The 19,360-nt window shown below is 34.3% G+C and overlaps 3 protein-coding genes across 5 annotated transcripts; all 3 read left to right on the forward strand.

Moving 5' to 3' along the window:
- The first annotated feature begins 77 nt into the window (after positions 1–77).
- LOC116336966 (tripeptidyl-peptidase 2-like) lies at positions 78–3,649 on the forward strand. Its single transcript, XM_031761208.1, has 10 exons — positions 78–344; positions 408–686; positions 756–940; positions 1,005–1,271; positions 1,346–1,934; positions 2,002–2,240; positions 2,310–2,601; positions 2,667–2,723; positions 2,914–3,103; positions 3,169–3,649. Exons 1-10 carry the CDS (start codon positions 109–111, stop codon positions 3,376–3,378), a joined length of 2,544 nt encoding a protein of 847 aa, XP_031617068.1. The 5' UTR covers positions 78–108; the 3' UTR covers positions 3,379–3,649.
- A 504-nt stretch (positions 3,650–4,153) lies between these two features.
- Positions 4,154–6,946, forward strand: LOC116336967 (putative hydroxypyruvate isomerase). Of its 2 annotated transcripts, none has more exons than XM_031761210.1 (6): positions 4,154–4,468; positions 5,070–5,181; positions 5,257–5,322; positions 5,399–5,508; positions 5,825–5,955; positions 6,593–6,946. In XM_031761210.1, exons 1-6 carry the CDS (start codon positions 4,276–4,278, stop codon positions 6,767–6,769), a joined length of 789 nt encoding a protein of 262 aa, XP_031617070.1. In that variant the 5' UTR covers positions 4,154–4,275; the 3' UTR covers positions 6,770–6,946. The 2 variants fall into 2 exon arrangements, with proteins under 2 accessions (XP_031617070.1, XP_031617069.1); XM_031761209.1 differs by having other exon boundaries at positions 4,155–4,474.
- Positions 6,947–9,814: 2,868 nt separating this feature from the next.
- Positions 9,815–15,021, forward strand: LOC116337095 (intraflagellar transport protein 81 homolog). 2 transcript variants are annotated; one of them, XM_031761411.1, is made up of 11 exons: positions 9,815–10,249; positions 11,204–11,406; positions 11,754–11,947; positions 12,099–12,259; positions 12,350–12,448; positions 12,534–12,665; positions 12,749–13,063; positions 13,240–13,542; positions 13,715–13,828; positions 14,156–14,296; positions 14,648–15,021. In XM_031761411.1, the coding sequence occupies exons 1-11, from the start codon at positions 10,106–10,108 to the stop codon at positions 14,819–14,821; spliced, it is 1,980 nt and encodes a 659-aa protein (XP_031617271.1). In that variant the 5' UTR covers positions 9,815–10,105; the 3' UTR covers positions 14,822–15,021. The 2 variants fall into 2 exon arrangements, with proteins under 2 accessions (XP_031617271.1, XP_031617272.1); XM_031761412.1 differs by lacking the exon at positions 14,156–14,296.
- Positions 15,022–19,360: the final 4,339 nt, after the last annotated feature.

Below are 19,360 nucleotides of genomic sequence, written 5' to 3' on the forward strand. Positions count from 1 at the left end.
CCGTGCGGAAAAGTTCGTCTTACTCCCGTAAGACTCTTTATTTTTTTATCGTTTTAGGCAATAAATCTATGGTTTTCTTATGGCTTCTTTAATATTTTCTGTTTGATAATGATAGGGACCAGTATGTCAGCCCCACATGTTTGTGGTTCAATTGCTTTACTAATCTCAGGGCTATTGAAGAATAAAATTGACTATTCGCCATATAGTATTAAACGGGCATTATGGAACACTGCCACTCAACTACAGCACGTCGATAAATTTGCACAAGGTAATGGATTACTGGACGTTAACGCTGCCTATGATAATTTAGTGAAGTACCATGATCGCTCTGAACGTGATGTCCGGTAATTCAACCATTAAATATCTCAAAATGTGCAAATTTTGACCGATTTTCTTTGAAATTTAAGATTTTCAGTCTCTGTTGGATCACAAAATGCAAAAGGCATTCATTTGCGACGCGGTCTATTGAACAAACCAGAAGAGTTCAATGTTACCATTCAACCGGTTTTCATGATGGAGAAGAAATACGCTTCAAAGTCAAAAATTGAATTCAACAAACGACTGACACTCATTCCGTCAAAACCATGGATTCAATGTGGTTCATTTTTGGATCTATGCTATTCGGCACGTTCAATCGTTGTAAAAATCGATCCAACCACACTACCACCCGGTGTTCACACCGGAAAGTATGTATTTGATTTTTTTGTTGTCGATTTTTATTTTGAAAGTGGATTTGATTTATTGATTAATTACAGAATTCGAGCTTATGAATGTGATGACGTTGAAAAGGGAACATTATTTGAGATCCCTGTAACTGTAGTACAACCAATAGTACTGCCGCCCGAATCGAATTGGCAGCATGACTTTGAGGAAGTCTTATGCAAACCGAACACGATTATGCGTCATTTTATTTTAGTGCCAAACAATGCATCTTGGGCTGGTTAGCATTACATTTTCTACTCATTTACATTTTGAAAGTCAATGAATACCGCTCTTTATTTCAGTGGTGCGACTTCGGTCGAATGACAAGGTAAAATCAACGCAAGCTAAGTTTTTAGTGCATACAATGCAAATTATACCACAAAAATATTGCAAAACATTCGATACACAAAAAATATTGCCAGTTTCATCGGAAAATGACACTTTGCACACATTCAAAGTAGAGCAAAACAATATCCTTGAAGTGTGCATCGCAAAATATTGGTCGAATTTCGGTACAACAACAATTTCAGCAAGCATTTCGTTCCATGGTGTTCGTGCTAGTTTGCCAAGTGAGTTGCCGCAGCTAGTAAAATGAATTTTAGTCTTCATATTAAAATGTTTGTTTTTAAATTGTTCGCCTTAGATACAATGGTACATAATGCCAGCGGTGTTCATCGTGTCGATTTGACATCGTTGTGTCGCGAAGAATTGGTACCGTCAATTCAATTGAAAACCGCTTCAATGGTATTGAAACCAACTGAAACAAAGATTTCGCCATTGACATCGCGTGATATACTGCCATTTGGTCGTCAAATCTATCAAAATTTACTAACATTCGTTTTAAATTTGAGCAAACAACAAGAGGTGGCATTTTCGTTGCCATTGCTAAATAATGTGCTATACGAGTCCGAATTTGAGAGTCAACTATACATGTGCTTTGACTCGAATCGCCGTCAGATCGTGTGCGGTGATGCGTATTCCGGTAGCAATTTTTATAAAATGCCCAAAGGTGAATATACCATCAAAGTTCAAGTTCGTCATGAGAAAAAGGAGCTACTGGAAAAATTGAACGATGCCACACTAACTGCGTCATTTAAATTGAGTGCGCCATTAAATTTGGATATTCATAGCACTTACAAAGCTGCCGTACTGGGTGAAAAGAAAGTAACATCACTGATCGTGCCAGCATCACGGCCAGTACCATTCTATATTGCACCATTGAGCAATGAAAAGTAAACACCGCAAATCGCATAATATATTTAAACATTTTCATGGCATATTCGGATTCATATATTTCAGATTAACAAAAGCCGGTCTCGTCAATCAATGTGCTTGGTTACAGGGTGTTTTGTCCACGTCAAAGGATGAAACGGCACGAAAATTGGATCAAATCACTTTCGATTATATTCTACCCGATGGGCCGGCTGTTGCGAAAAAGAATGGATCAACAAAATTAAACAATAAAGAGGGCAAGAGTAAATATGATGAATACCTGGAAGGCTTGCGTGACTATCAAAATGGTCAGATCGCTAAGCTCGGTGCGTGTGTGTGTGTTACAATGTTTCAATAACAATGAAAATTAATTGAATATTATTGTTTTCGAACAGAATTGGCCGATGCTGAAAAGATTTATGCCAATCTCATCAAAGAATTCCCAACATATTTGACCGCACACATTTCGTTGATTCAAAAATTGGAGGTAGCCGAATCAAAGAACTCACTGCCGTTGACATTCAAATCATCGCTGTGCAATACACAGGATTTGGATACACCGTTGGCAACACTCAAGCGAATCGTAACACTGGCCGATACTGTGATTAAGGGAACAAATGTTGATAGACTTTTGTCATACTTCGGTCTTAAGAATGACAGTCGTGCAGATGCTGCCAAAATTAAATCGTGAGATACAGTTTAAGTTTTTCATTTATTTTATAAGTATTCAATGAACATTTGCATACACATAGAAAAAAATGGTTGAAAACGATAGAATTAATCCTTAATTGTACAGAATCTAATTTTGGGTTGGCTAATTTAATATTTAATTACTGTCCACGCATTTTAATCATGACCATCTTCGGTTAAATCTCGTGATCAGATTCTGAATTTAATCGAAGCTGTGTGAGATTGAATGTTTGGAGTAATTTTGTATCAAATTAACCAATCAATAATTAAATTTCACCATTTTTTTCTGTGTGTATGAATATCCTTCAGTGAGATGGAGAAGCAAAAGAACAACCTCTTGGATGCGTACGTACGAAAAGCAGTCGCACTGGGCAAAATAAATATGATCGAAGCAAAACAAAGCGAAATTGATTCAGAAGTGAAAATAACACCGGTTGCCGATGACATTGACGCCATATTCACCGAAGTTGGTAAATTCACCGACTATTTTGATCAAAAGGTAAATGTTTCATCATTTTTTTTCTTAAATCGAAACATTAACACGATTTCAATATCATTGTGCAGATCTTAATCTTGTCGTTGTGGCACGCATATACGAAGCAACACCACGGTCGAATGTGGAAGGTGTTGACGAAGATGAATGAAGAAAAGCAGCAACGCGACTTCCTCGAAGAAATGCAATTGGTTGCACAGGCCAAAAATTGGGGACATGTCGCTGATATTTTGCAAAAAATCACAGTTTCAGCCCATCCAGCCAATTACCGATTATTCTAAATTCAATGAGAAGATAAACATGATTTATATTTGATAAATTCACAAATTCTTTGATAATTGGATTTAAATTTGATTTTTTGCTACCCACCACTTTGTTTAATGAACTCGTTTTTTTATTCTATCTTCTCTCTTTCTCATTTAAATAATAGAACAAAGCAATACATTTTTGAAATTATTTTATTTTACAATGTGGAATTCAATGTTCCAACGATATGAAATCAATAAAATAAATCCATGCATTTTTATGAGAGAATAAAATTGATAAAACAATTATTGAGTGTTTTTGTTTTTGGTTTTAAGGTAAAGACATTACAATGGCTACAGCGCAAATCGAACAGCTGTTTACTTTCAAAAAAAGTAACACAAATCCTACTGTTGAAACGATGGATAGTTCAGCTAGTCAAACAAAAATCAAGTATCATGACCTTCCATTTATCATTGTGGCTTGTGGAAAATTGATAATGTTTGAGTAAACATATTAAATGAACGTTATCAATCTCTAAGCAAACAACCACATCATACCACATCTTGATTCTTTTTCCGCAAACAATCTATATATACACTTTAGTGTAATATAATCAAATGTTTAATCATTTGTGAAAAGTTTATCAAATCAAAAATTTTATAATGCAAGTAAATGTTGTTTTATCGTATGACCGCAATTCCCATCAGTCGATTAGATTAGTATCTCTTATACACTCACATATCGATACGGACCAATATGTATATTAGCTATACATATAAGCACAACGGTGTTTTTATTGAACCGCATATGACAGTAGAGATGACACATGACAGTAACCGTGTTCAGTAATACAAAAGCGGCACAAATAGAACGTCAATATTTTTTTAAAGTTCCGACAATATTTCGTTTGTTTTTTTTTCATCAGTTTCAGAATGTCTCTGCGTTTTTGTGCTAATTTAAATTTTCTCTTTTGTGAAAATGGTCCTAATATCTTTGAAAAATTTCGTTTGGCAAAAGCAGCTGGTTTTCGTGGAATCGAATTGGCTTGTCCAGAAGAGTTGAGCAGCGGAGAAGTGGTTGCTGCACTCAAAAACAACGGACTTGAAGTCGCACTGCTTAACATGAGTACGGGTAAAGCAATAAAATTATTATTTTATGTGATGGAATTAAAGCGAATTGTGTGTTCGGGAATTTTCCACAGACAACTTGTGTGTTCTGATAGGTTTATGAATTGATTCGATTTTATTTTCATCAAACTATTTAAATATATTTAATTTTGTTCTTTTTTCCAAAGATTCTAGCTTATTGTATTTAGTTTAAATTAAAGCGGAAAATCGAAATACTCGCACGTATTTGATTGACGTCAAACACTGAATGAATTTGATTCTTTTTTTTCATTCATTCTTTTCGATTTGATAGTGATTTATTTGTAACATCGTTTCTTTTTTTCCTCTAAATTCCAAGATCAATGATGCAGTAATTGTGGCATATTGGTGTTATTTTGCTTTAGTTTCATCCTTCGACACGAATAGTTTGGTTTTTTTTTTACTTAATGAAAGAAAACCGCAGATAATTGTTTGCTTGATTATAGACAGCGTAATACAGTAGATTTTTTTCTACAAATGTGAAGCATGTTTTTCGATTAGTTATATGAATTCAGAAGAATTTCCAATTTCCTTTCTATGAATTCCAAACATTCTAGACCTTTCAAATTTATCATTTTTAGGTACAAAGCCAGAGGCGGCGAATGGTTGCGCTTCTTTGCCAAATTTTGAAAATGAATTCCGTGCCAATTTTCTACGCACAATGGAGTATGCAAAGGCTTTTAATTGCAAAAAGTTTGTGTTTTTTTTTTTTTTTAATTTTTCGACGATGTTTTTTTCTTAAATTTTTTTTTTATTTTCATTACACAGAATCCATATTTTGGCCGGAAAGCCACCAACATTGGGTGCACCTGAAAATGACGAGACTTACTTAAGGTAATAAATGCCTTATCTTGTATGAAGCAACCCTATATTACTTGTGTGAAAATGTATGTTTTCTTTTTTTGTGTAGAAATTTGCAATTTGCAGGTGAACAATTGGAATCGACTGGTATTATTGGTGTGATTGAGCCGATCAATAATTATAGCCTTCCCGGATATTATTTGAGCAGCTATGAGAAAGGTGTGATCCAAAATTGTGTATGATTAAAGATTATATGAACTTAACATCCATTAATTATGTTTGTTCGTCTTTTTGTTTGGTGTTTAATGTTGCGCTTAAGCCATTTTTCTCAAATATATCTGTCGAAAGAAGAAAAAAACGAAAAATAGAAGAAAAAAAGACAATTGGTGGGTGAGAGAAAAAACACTGCCGAAAATATGAAACATCAAATTCACAATAGACACCAAACGAGAAAGGTCGAACATTGACAAAAGGAATGGATGTTGAGAATTCGAATAGCTTCTTATGATCTAACCGATTCTAATTCAATTTACAGCACTTAATATTTTGAAAAAATTGAATAATAGCAATATCAAGTTATTGATGGATCTGTTTCACCTACAGCTCATAAAAGGCAACATAACGAACACATTGAATGATTTGAAATCACACATTGGACATGCTCAAGTAAGTGGTTTGAATGTTACACAAATATACGGGCAAAACATCTCGAATGAAGAGAGAAAAAACCGATTAGTTTCCGAACAATATTTAATTTTTGTTCCCTCCTCTGCTCCTTTTAAGTTCTCGCTTAGTTCTCATCTCGATCTTATTATTATTATCGAAAGTGCCAGATTTGGTGGTGGTGTTGTCAGTTTTTATGGCGCTTTTGTTTGTTGCTTTTTCGGTTGTGTTTATTCTTTGTGTGATATAAAAGTGAATCTGTGCGATGTTTATTTTTTTTATTCTCTTTATCTACCTGTATTTGGCACTTGGCAGGCGGTGAATTTTATTTGATCTAATTCTTAGAAATTTCAATTTAAGCTGATGTGCGTGTTTGTGTTTTTCTTTTTCGTTTTGCTTGGTGTGTGCAATCAATGCCAAACACCTTTTATATTAGAGTTGAGAAATTTATTCGCTCACACTTCAAACACTTTCAAATCGATTAAGCCCAAAGAATGAGATGCAATCGCATAGTGCCAATAATATAAAAAATGCAATATACCAAGACCAAGCAAATTTTCTTTTCATCCAATTTTTGTGCTCTTTTTTCTTTCCCTTCTATTTCTTTTTTGTTTTGTGTGCGTATTTTCGACACATTTAGGTTGCACAGCCACCTCATCGTAGTGAACCGAATACTGCAGGCGAAGTGAACTTCAAATATGTGTTTAAGGTGTTAGAAAATGTTGGATATAATGATTGGGTCGGCTGTGAATATAAACCAACAACCAATTCGAAAGACAATCTCGGATGGATACAGGAATGGGGATATTCATTTTAATCATATTCAGCCATCGGCCAAAATTTAATTATGCAGGACCAACATCACAGGCAGACACTTACCGCATACACAAACATGCATTTAATCCTTTGAGATAAATTTCCAAATTTTTTGTCATCATTTTTTTGTTGTTCACAAAGATTATGAATAAATTTTTATGTCTAAGGATAACCCGGATTTTTTTGTGTGCTTCTGAAAATAACATAGACGTTTTACATTCACAGAACAACTGTTGAATTCAACATGTATGTCGCTGATACTAAATTCAAATAAAACCAAATTATCATGCACATTCACTCCGCACCATTTTCAATCAAAAACAACATTATCGTGCGAAAATAAAGCAACCAGAACAAATTGCAATGTGCGATAAAATAAAATATTTCCCCCAGTGCCGACCCCAATACTCTGCATTGCAAACAAATTACTCTAGTTAGAAGAAGAATTGGGCTCGTACAATTACTTACCCTATATTTCTTGCTATTGCCACTCACACACACGCACACATATGTGAATCAAAGTTAACAATGATTGGGTTACATCATTGTGGGAAATGGTTCACGTATGGGCTTTATGGTGCGAAACTGAAAACGAACAGCCAAATATAAAAATTGCATTACTTTGATTCGCATCACAATAAATTATAGCCACACATTAAGTGTAAACAGGCACTCTCAATGTCTGTTTGGTTGAACTCACAATTTGAAATTTACCTTTGTATTTGTGTTTTCGGGGCAATTGTTTGAACGTCGTTTCTATATGAGGCAAAAATGTAACTTTTTGTTGCCGAAAATAAATACGTTGTAATAAACGTCATAATGTACTGAGTTAATATCCCGAAACGGTATTTATTGATAAGAAAGGAAGTTCCACTCTCTCTCTCTCACACTCACACACCCGTCTTTTATTCTATCCATTCGAAGGATATTGCAATCAGAATTTTGTAATGGATAGAAATTTATCACATAAAATGTCTTTGATTCACAACCGTATATTTTATAGTTCAATTTTCAAGATGAATAAAAAAAAGAGTTAAAGATGCGGCATTTTCGGCCAACATTTAAACGAAATGAATCACCGTTGTTTTGTAATCGAAAAACGTGCAAATCAAATCAATCAAATATGATTAAATTACCAAACTTAACCAAAGAATGAACAAAACATTCAACCGAGGCGTTTGTAATATTAAAAAAATACCGACCAAACAAATTTGCTTGAGGCACTTTTTTTGTTGTTGTTGTTCTTTCAAATACAAAATGCAAAAGAATAGCAGCAGTAGCCGGCTCAAAATTTCAAAAGACCAAAATGAAAATTGTGGTTTTGAGCGCTTACATTTTTTTTTTCTTTTTGAAGTGGCAATTCATTTTAACAGTATAATTGTCAAATTTATTTATTATGTCTCTAAAAAAGATGCACGAAATTCAAGTGAAAGATTATTCCTCGGGCAGAACTAATTGCGATTCTTATTGCTTTTTCACTCTCTCGTGTCAATTTCTTCGATTGTATTTAGTAAAGAAACGAAATTATTGCTGTTTTGTCATTTACTGCACGCCGATGAGCATTGGCTTCGTTTTTCAACACACAATTTGATTGGAAATAGATCAAAAGATGATTTAACGCAAAGATTCTCTTTTGTCAATTCATTAATTGTATCGTGGACATCGATACGTGTGGCGCAAAAGACCCGCCACTACTTCGATGACAATAAAAAGAGCAAGCAGACACAGAGCGATCCAATGATTTTGTGAATGATTTTCCTTTGATTTCTTTAAATTAAGTTTTTATTGCACGATACTATGCCCGTTTACAGCTTTTGAATGAATTTTTATGGCATCCACTAACAAGCAACACACAGACTCTCCAACTGAATGGAATTTCATCACAAATAAGTGTTTGCTGTGGTTTTCCAAGTCAACATAGAAAGAAAAAAAAGCATGCTTCTACAACGAATTCCATAAAAAGAAAAGAAAAATACACGCCGATCACTCGGGATAGACCAATTTTTTTTTTCATTTGAATGAGTATTATTTTCACGGCGATTCAAATATATTGACGATCAAACAAATTGAAAGCACTAATCAAGCGATAAATAGCTATAAACAGCACAATAAATTAAAAGAATTGACATAATGTCAAATAATTTGTGTACGGTGGCCGCCGTGGAACGAACCGAAGAAAAATATTTTGATACGATTTACGCTCTCTCTTGTCGTCGCCTCTGTTCGTGAATGGTTTTTCGTGGCATGGAACACACACAGTGTGTAATGTGTAAATACACGGTTCTATTTATCCATGCTCGTGAATGAATTAAATGGAAGTGACGTGCGAGAAACTGTGTATGGTAACGGGAACACCATGAATGATCAATAAAAATTGGAAATGTGCTCAGTCATTTTCCGCGTATTTCCTTATAAAAAACCATTTCAAACGATCATTTATAATTATTTAACCATTCATTTTCATGCAATCACTATGAATAAGAAAAATGTACGGCCAGTAAGCAGCGACGATCATTCATATTTGAATTATTCATTTTCTTCGTTGCATCGACCGATGGAAAAATAAAAAAAATCAAACACCCCAAATTAATTGTCCACACGCAACAAATCATCGTGGTTTTTCGCTGTTGGAGCACTTTTATGTGAGTAACACAAATTGATTTTTATTAATTTTTTTTATCTTTTTCGGATAAAGTTAATTTGGACACTGCTGGAAGCCATTTTACTAAACACCTTAATTTATTCAAAAAAATAAAAAGATATTTACATTTTTTGAATGACAAAGGCAAACGACACTTTTTTTCCGAATATTTCGAAAAAAGGAGTAAATTGAAAAGTTGATGTGGTGCGCATATGTACTAAAATGTTCAGTTCTAAGGTGTTAATAAGCCGGTCATGGAAACCGTCAATTTCAATGTTTATAAACATATGCGTATCCAAGCAACCCGCAGGGCCAAAACAACGATAATCACTCAATGCAGCCCCTTCGTCAAATCGAAACGATATTCACACAATTTTCTGTCATTGTACACTGTGTGCCATTAACACATCAATCGAATCACAAGTGCTGAGAGAAAATAATTTCTTTTTCTGTTATTGTCGTCATTCATTGCGTTTGTTCGTTTTCCTTTAATATTGTTATTTGTGCAAAAAAAAACTGGGAACGATTTAAAAATAAGTTGCCCAGAAGTAATTGTGACGATAAAAGGTGAAAATTTGTGAAAAAAAGCAGAACCATAAAAACGAATTCGTAAAACTCATTTTACATTGCAATTTACTGTTGACAACATCCAAGAAGCAATTCGTAAAAAAAAATCAAAAAACACCGAAACACACAATGACCGATTTAAAATTCATCGTTTCTGAAGTAAACAAACTAATTAACACGGACTACAACATGATATCATTCGATGCGCTGCCAATTGCAAATTTGGTGCAAATTTTGGTGGACGTGTTGCACGATTTTGGTGCATTATCGAAGGTAAATTATCAATTAAATTTCGACGGAACATAATTTACGGTTGATCGACAACCATTTATGGGATGCACGGATGTAAATGGTGTACAATCTAGTTAAAAAAAATGAAGTGCTAAATTGTGCGAATGTCAATGGCTAATGTGAAAATGATCTTGATGCGATTCAAATTAATAATTAACGAAGAAAGGTATCGAAATGAAGTGATGATTAAAGGGAGAAATTATGCGCAAATATAATTGTGGAACAGTGAGTGCAAATCTGTGAAGATTTTTCCACGCAACTTAAATGATCCCCGAAACGCAATGCGTACCTTTTTCTTTTATTTCACTAATTGCACGCAATAATATTCGATTCGTTCGAAATGAATGTAATTGCACTTATATATGCGGAGGAAATACATAGGTACCGACGGTGTAAAAATGTATGCCGACGCGCAAACGCTAGTGAAAGACAAAAGTAATCGCCACAAATAAAACAGTCCGGAAAGTAAATCAATGCGCAATCTTATACGCACTTTTTCTTATGCGATCCGGCATCATTGGATGGTGATTAAAAGAGGCGAATGAAACAAAGTTAAAAAACAACGCCGAGAAAATGATTGGCCAAACAATGTACTGATTATTGCAACGTTAATTTTATGCCATTTATCATTTTCACAAAATAACACCGCTGCCGCTTACATTGAACAATGGTCGAGATGGTGGTTGCCGGCACTTGCATTTAACTAGTTCGAGTACTGCTGTGATAACGCGGCAATTTGTTTCGTCGTTTTCAGTCGGGTCCGAATGCCGATTGCCAAACTGCTTAGCGCGATTTGTGCTCCCGCACTCTCTTTCACACGCACACATCGTCGGCTCAATCAGTCTCAATTCTTGCGATACATATTTTATTCGTTTGTATATAATTTAAGTCAATCTTTTTGTTTTCTCTCTGTATTTCTGTTATTTTGCCGAACAGTTTGATGTAAAAGAGTCAGATCCCGACTTCACTAAGACCCGCATATTGGAAGCGCTCAATCGGATTCAATACCATCGAGTGGAGCAGAATTATGCAGCTTTATCGAGAAAATTATTGATTGGCGATAAAAACGAAATTTACAATATTTTTCAATATATTTTTAAGGACAGTGAGAAGAATCGGAATGCTGTTTATTTATCCAAGTAAAATTGCTCTTGATGCTGCAAATTACTGTTGTTCATTGCCTCAGTTTATTAAAATTTATGATCTTTCTTTCAAATGTTCAAACTTTTTTATAATTTCCTCTTCATGCTCATTTCTATTAAATCGTTTGAAACTCACATTTCAATTATGGGTTACGATTTTTTTGTCGTATATTTACTTTGCTTTCCATTTAAGTTTGCGTTTTATTTTTCCATTTGAAACGTTGCATTCGCAAAGACGTGCAATTTTTTCCTTCATAGATTCATTTTTATGTTTATTAGATAGTTAAACGTGTCTCACGCACACTGAACGGTTGAAAATTGTAATTTTTTTTATCGCTTCTTAGATACTTAATACCAATTGCATTGCCACCTGAAGCTCTGGCCAATCCAGATATTGGCATGCTGCAAGATGAATACAATATCTTAATGAGTGAATTCAAAGAAGCACACAAACAATATCAGAAATCGATGAAGGAAAATTCACAGGTGCGCGAATTACGCAGTGATATCGATATCATCGAAATGGAAAAAGAGAATGGTTAGTTTCATTTCATTTTAAAATTGAAAATTAATCGATTGTCTTGAACTTGACCTCTATCTAATTTGTTGACTTGCGGTTTTTTGCGTACAATAGAACAAGAAACCGAAAAATACCTGAACGATATTCCCTTTTTTAAATATATTTTCAGTGAAAAAAAGGATCGACCGCACACAGTCACGCTTAGACAAGCTGTCGAATCAGGAGTTAGTCTTGGAATCGGCTCATGCGTTGCGAATCGAAAGGGAACGACAAAAGGAGCTCAAAACGCAGCTTGAACACCAAACACAAGACATACAAAGAGCATCAACGGTAAGCGTGAAATAAACGAAAAGGAATTTTTTTTTGGTGCATGTGTGAACGTGCAAAAATATGTATATCTAACATAAAACAATTGCATAGATTCACATGAGGTTGCAAAATGAAATGAAAATTGCCCGCACCAATTCAATGGAACTATCGCCACAGCAAATAATGAATTCACTGGAGGAAAAGACGCAGGTCAGTTCAACTACTCTTAGTTTAAAATTGATTCAAATATTATTTCAATCACCATCACCACCACCACAACGATATTTATGTACAGGTACTCCAATTTATGGTTGAAGAGAAGTTGCCAAAGGAAATAACAGCAAAAAAATTGGAGCTGCAAGCATACGAAGATGTAATCAACGAACGTAACATTAATAATCAGTACTTGAATAATCTGCAAAATCAGGTAGACCGATTGTAATGCTATTTAATTATGAACTGTGTGTGAATCTGTTGATTATTTACCACGAACTTTCACTTGAAAATCAGATTGATAAATTGAGCCGAGAGACAAAGGCAATATCGGAAAGTCGTCTGGTCGAACGTGAATCCGATAATTTATTGCCATTTCGCCAACAAGCGGCCACTGTGATTCGAATAAAAGAAACGTCCGCCGAGCAATTAGACGATCTAACAAAATCGATTCGCGAAATTGATGCAACCATTGCACGAAAACAGGCCGAATTGAAAGAACGCGTCGGTGAAACATATTTACGCGGTGACGATTTAAAGCAGTACGTAAATATGTTAAAGGCCAAAAGTTCAGTTTATAAGAAACAACGTGCCGAATTATCAGCCCTTGAAGTGAGTATAGATTTCATTCATTTCATTTTTCTGACTTCATTAGATCGAACGAGAAAATATGAACAGAAATAAACGATGTGGATAAAATCAATCAGAAAAATGTGCAACACCCAAACTATCTTCAATTACTTATTTTAAATATGCTTTTTCCCCCTCATTATACGTATCGTACTCAGATTGAATACAAAGATTTGGAACGCACATTGGAGAAATTGAAAGACCAGCATCCATCGCTTTATATACCGACAACAAATCAGACGAATGGATCCGATGATGCTGATAACAGCGGTTTGCCTGATGATATAAAACCATTAAGTGATATAGCCAATGCCACTCCGATGGATATTTCACGGCTGGTAACGCATTTATCGAAAGTTGTGTCTTCGACTCGGGACGAAGTCAGCACATTGTTGCACGAATTGCAGCCGCTTAAGGAGAGGATTATGCTGCTGAAAGATGATTGCGATGAGAAGAAAAAGGTATGTTCGCAGCACTCGCTAACCAATATTTGATCTCTACGGTTTCCTTTTGAAACAATTCGGCACATTTTTTTTGCCTTGTTAATGTTTCAACTTAGTTCAATCATTTTTTTTGCCGAGAAGCATCGAAATTCATTTTATGAAAAGAATTTTTCTTTTGAATACATTTCAGACGTACAATGCACTGCAAACGCAATTGAATACCGAATATGCATTGATTCAAAGTGAAATAACTGAAACGGAAAATTCAATAAAAGATTTGGAACGCACATGGAAGCATTTGCAGGTAATGTACACTGTACACAAACGGCCAAGAATTTAATATGGCGAAAGAAAATTTAAATGAACAGACGGTTGGGCCTTGGAATAGTAGTTGGTGTTATTTTTTTTAATAAAGTAAAAATAAGCCATCGCGAACACAAGCTCTCGATTGTTGTGCATAAGTAAATAAATGCCCATGCTCCTTTTTTGCAATGCAAGCATTTTATGATTGCTTTGGTATGTTTTTTATCTCTCTCTCTCTCTCTCTCTCTCTCTCTCTCTCTCTCTCTCTCTCCCTCTTTTGGTTTCGAATCACTTTTTTCACCACAAAAATGCGAACTCGCGCGAGCAGACGATACAAAATCGGCACAAAGCATTACTGCAAAAAGCGCAAGAAGAGCTTGAAGGGAACACTTCGAATAAATTATCGCTGAAGGCAACACTTACCGATCAGATCAAAGAACAAGAGAATACATTGGCTGCAGTGAAAGAGGTAATGAAAAACGGGAGATCTCTCTCTCTCTTTTGTTTGGGTTTTTTGTTTTCCGCAGTTACTGAGCAGGGCTTCCACTTACACATTTTAACAGACTCACTGGCACATATTCTTGCACAGGACACACTTTATTATGTGAAACTAAAGCAAATACCAAAACAAAAATTATACAAATTCTGCTGAATTGCAGGAAAAAACCTCACTTTTTTTTCTCTCGTTAATTTGGTCTTTCGTTTTTTGTTAATGAAAATAAATCCAGTTTCAAATACGATTTTGTGTTATGAGCAGCACATAATTTAAATTTATTGGATTTCATGTATATATGTGGTTTTTTTTTCGTTTATTGCTCAGGAGATTCAAAGGTTGAAAAATGACAAAAATAATATTGGAATACAGCGCAGCATGTGGTTGGACTTGAACAGATTATTAAGTGTTAAAATTGAATGCCACCGTGATGCTGCTGAAGCTGGAGCTGGTGGGATTTTATCAGTAAACAAAGGTGCCGAAACGTTCACACTCAGCTAAACGAAGAGAAACATGTGGATTTGGAAATTGCACTACCTGCACTGTCGGCCGGAAACATCACACACACAGACACAAAACCCAATCGATTGGTGAACTTCAATTAGTTTTATCATTTTTAATAAATCTTTAAAAAAATGTTTAAAACACACCGGTACGCCGGTCAATTTGAAAAATGAAACAATAAAAACAATGAGTAGTTATGTGATTTGCGGAGAATCAATAATTCTTTGGCATTGTTTTGCATGTGGAATGTGTTCAGTAAGTGAAAATGCGAAGTGTAAACATGATGAGATGAAAGAAAGAAAAAAACTTCCATCGCAAGTATATTTATGAATTAGTGTCGGAGCACTAATTCTCGGACAGTGAGAGAATCATACAAAAATACATATTTGCTCGTACAAATCATTGAAGTATATGCTCATAAAAATGTCGAAGATTGATTCTTTATTTTTCATTCTCTTTAGTTTTTTTGCATTAACTTCACTTTTTCTATTAACCTTCGTGCATTAAAGCGCACAATTTCAGAACCGCGATTACATTCGCCGTCGAAAGAACGTGGCCAAGACAAGAGATATGAAATTTTATTACGGAAAATCAACAACAACAACAACAATGAATAACGAAGGGAAAAAACGGGAATATGCAATGATTGAATGTGCGCGCTCGTTCGTAAAATATACTACTTCTGCAAAAATGCTCGATTATTATATTTGGATGAGATTCACAATGATGCATGCGGACCATCCATTCCAACGTGTTCTTAGATGTTCGTTCAAATCGAAAGGCGATACTATTTCATTTAAAATAGACATTGTGGTGGTGCTGTTTTTTTCATCTGAGTAGCGTTTTTGATTCAACTAGCCAATGAATTCGTAGACATTCTGTCTCTACTCTATTGCTCATAGTGCATTTTGCCCTTGGCTGATTCGCTTAGATCTAGACGAAATTCATGGCAAAGTAATTTTGCACTGTTTGCCAAATGTCTTCGTTTGAATCGAAATTCCAGGAAATTCAACATCGCAAACCAAAAAAAAAATTGTTCAAGTAAAATTATGCTAACTAACTGAAAATATTTAAAAATGAATGATTTTGAAAATATATGAATTTCAAGTCCATATGCGAAAGACAATCAGCCGGTGAATGGGCCAATGTTCTGTTATGCATTGTCATACGCACAAATTAAACATATGAAATGGACACGCGATAAGGTGAATTTCTATACTATTTCATCATAAAAATATGATAATTGTGACCAAATCTAAATTGCATTCGAGTTAATGCCACACAGTATCATTTGCGATAATTTCTTTTGTTTCATCCGCATCAGTATGACAATGACAGTATGACAATTTGGAAACGGTTTGTTTTTTTTTTTTTTTTTTTTTGAATGGTAAGTGGTACTGAGTGAGTATTGCGGTTTTCTCGTGCTTAGCCATTTTTCTTCAATATCTATAAGTATTCATCTGGACTCAAGCACAATGAATTGTCGTGTTCGTTCGTTTTTTTTTTATTATTATTTTAATTCACTGTGTACATAATAACTGTAATGGCATCAACGTAACATGTACTGTAATTATTGACACGAACAGTGTTTCTGGTAGCTGCTGCATTTTCACGGCATGCGCAACCAGAGCGAGTAAAACAAAAAGTACGTGATAAAAGGAACCTAAATGGAAAAAGACATCCAACCAATACCGCAACGAAAAAAACATACACACACACACCAAACGACGGCAAACACCAAATCATTAATCATGATTAATTATCGTTTGTGTTTATATTATATGTAGTTCTTATTTCGGCATCCGAATCATATACGGAATGAAGAAATACATCTTGTACATTAGGGTGTTTCCACATGGAAAATATTAAAAAGTGGCTAGCATCATTTTGAAGAGCGTAAAATTCTGTATAAGATTATTTGATTTTCGATGCTGATTGGTCGCCGATGTCACTTCCTGGACCAAAAACACATTTGTAAATTGATTTCATGTCGCATTCACGCCAGAATCTGTAATTAATGAAATTTTAAGATTGAACAAAATTAAAAACATGAAAAATTATTTTAATATCAATATTATTGCTTAAATATTAATAAAAGTAACACAAAAACTAACAATTTTACCACAATAAACCAAAACAATGCAAAATTGCCAATTCATTTGACACATAACCTGTCATTTGTCATGCGTGAGCGAATCACGCTTCAAATGTCATTCTGTCAAATGAATTGGCGAATTTGCATTGTTTTGGTTTATTGTGGTAAAATTGTTAGTTTTTGTGTTACTTTTATTAATATTTAGGCAATTATTTTGATATTAAAATTATTTTTCATGTTTTTAATTTTGTTCAATCTTATATTTTCATCAATTACAGATTTTGGCGTGAATGCGACATGAAATCAATTTACAAATGTGTTTTAAGTCCAGGAAGTGACATCGGCAACCAATCAGTATCAAAAATCAAATCATCTTATACAGAATTTAACGCTCTTCAAAATGATAATAAACACTTTTTAATATTTTTCATGTGGAAACACCCTATTGTACATACATGAATCCGACTTAATTTTAATTTCTATGAAAGTACTTCAGTTGCGCGCATTTCAGAACACATCATAAACACATGCTTATTTGGTACATGAACATTTCGTCGTTCTTTTCTGCAATCACGTTTCAATTTATGATTCTTTCGCAACTCAAGCGCTTGGACGCTTCAATTCACAATTGGCCATGTGCAAAGAAAAATGAAAAGACACACTTCGATCGAACAAACATCGATAATCAGAAACGAAAGAAGATGAAGAAAAAAAAAACCATTGACGACTTAAGCACAACACAGTTTTGCTAAATGATTTGTAGATGGAACAGTTTTAATTATAACTGTCATTTTCTTGGCTTGTTAATTTGAACGCTAAATATTTTAACATTCAGCACTTATTCGACGGAAAATCAATTTGTTAAAACTAGTTTTGGTCTATAACATTTCGATCTAACTATATAAATGTCAAAATATTGTTTTTACATATCAAGTCGTCCTCTTTTCAATCGTTAAATATATCAACCCATTCAACGAAGTGAGTCCGCTGATCGAACGTGGTGAGGTTGATAAGCTCATATAATGAGCAAATATATAACATGAAAATAGAGTAAAAGGAAATAAAGGGCGGAACCGTTTAAAACTTTTACATCAAAGATATTTCAATGTAATTAAAGCGTTACATTTGAGTGTTTATAACGGCATATTACAACTACTGAAATTACATAATCAAATATCCACAAGTATGCATAGCGTTTGTATGTGTGTTAAGTTTATCATTGTTGATTGTGATTTTGGTATCATTTCGAAAACTATAGCGTCTTGTTCGTACCATAATTATTCATCGAGTGTGAGTGATCAACACAAATCATAAGTTATGCATTTTTTTTTCGTTCGTTTCTGAGGTTTATTTCCATTGTTGGTTGGCAATTTTGGCAAATACCATCGAATCAAATGGGCATGTTTTATAGCTTTTATAGACTGACTTATTACTAATAAAATGCGGCATACATTATAGTGTACGTATGAAAAATGCCAGAAAGTTTGCCACTAAAATTATCCCATTTATAAACATTGAATACATTACTTGCTGTTCAAAGAATGTTTTATATCCATGGTAGTTTTAAAAAACCAATTGAAACAAAAAAAAAACACAAAATAATGCTTTAAAATATTGTACAGTGTCAAAATTCAGCACGAAAAACCGCTAAAATGACCAATAACAAAAGAGAAACCGCAAAAAAATGATTATTCGAAAAACAGCAACAAAATCATAATTGCATGTGCTGAGCATTACTCCTTACCTTCGCCGTCTATCTTTATTTCTAACCACTTTCAGCGTTCCTTTCATCGCAGACTGACAGACTCTGTGCACTTTTCACCGTATCCACGCCGATCTAAGCAAATAACCAAAAAAACCAGTCGTTTGCTGTATTGCTTGTTTCGTTGTATTGTTATTGAGTTAATTTGCATGTGTGTGTGTGCGATTTCATAATTTACAAAAATTAATGATGTAGGATGTGTGTAATTTATGCTCATACCTTGTCTCCTTTCCACCTATTCGACAAGAAATTCATTTTAGTTAAGAAGAAAAAATGGCCTTAAATAAATATGAATTACATGTTCTGTTGAAGAAAATGTGCTCGTTATTATTGAATGCTTTATTCAGTCGCTGAACGTCCACTTAATTATGTTCATTAGTGTTGGAATTATTTGCTTATCATGAACGATTTGGAATAGAATTCATTGCAATGCTTGTGTTTCATATTGATTTTCCATTGATTGTTGCCGTAAATCAGGCTCATTTATTTGTATCGATCGAAAAAGACGAAAAACCAATTTATCTAAAGATGATTGCTGTTCTAAATTGCCCACATCACATTCATTTACATAACAGGATCAGAATGTTTTACCTATTGCGCGCTTGTGATCGTTAAATTCTTACTACAACTCTTTTTTTCTCTCTCGCTCACTCCCTCTCTCATACCACCACATCGTTGG

Source organism: Contarinia nasturtii, unplaced genomic scaffold, assembly GCF_009176525.2.
Source record: "Contarinia nasturtii isolate CC-2019 unplaced genomic scaffold, AAFC_CNas_1.1 Cnas_scaffold_220, whole genome shotgun sequence".
Taxonomy (NCBI): Eukaryota; Metazoa; Arthropoda; class Insecta; order Diptera; family Cecidomyiidae; genus Contarinia; species Contarinia nasturtii.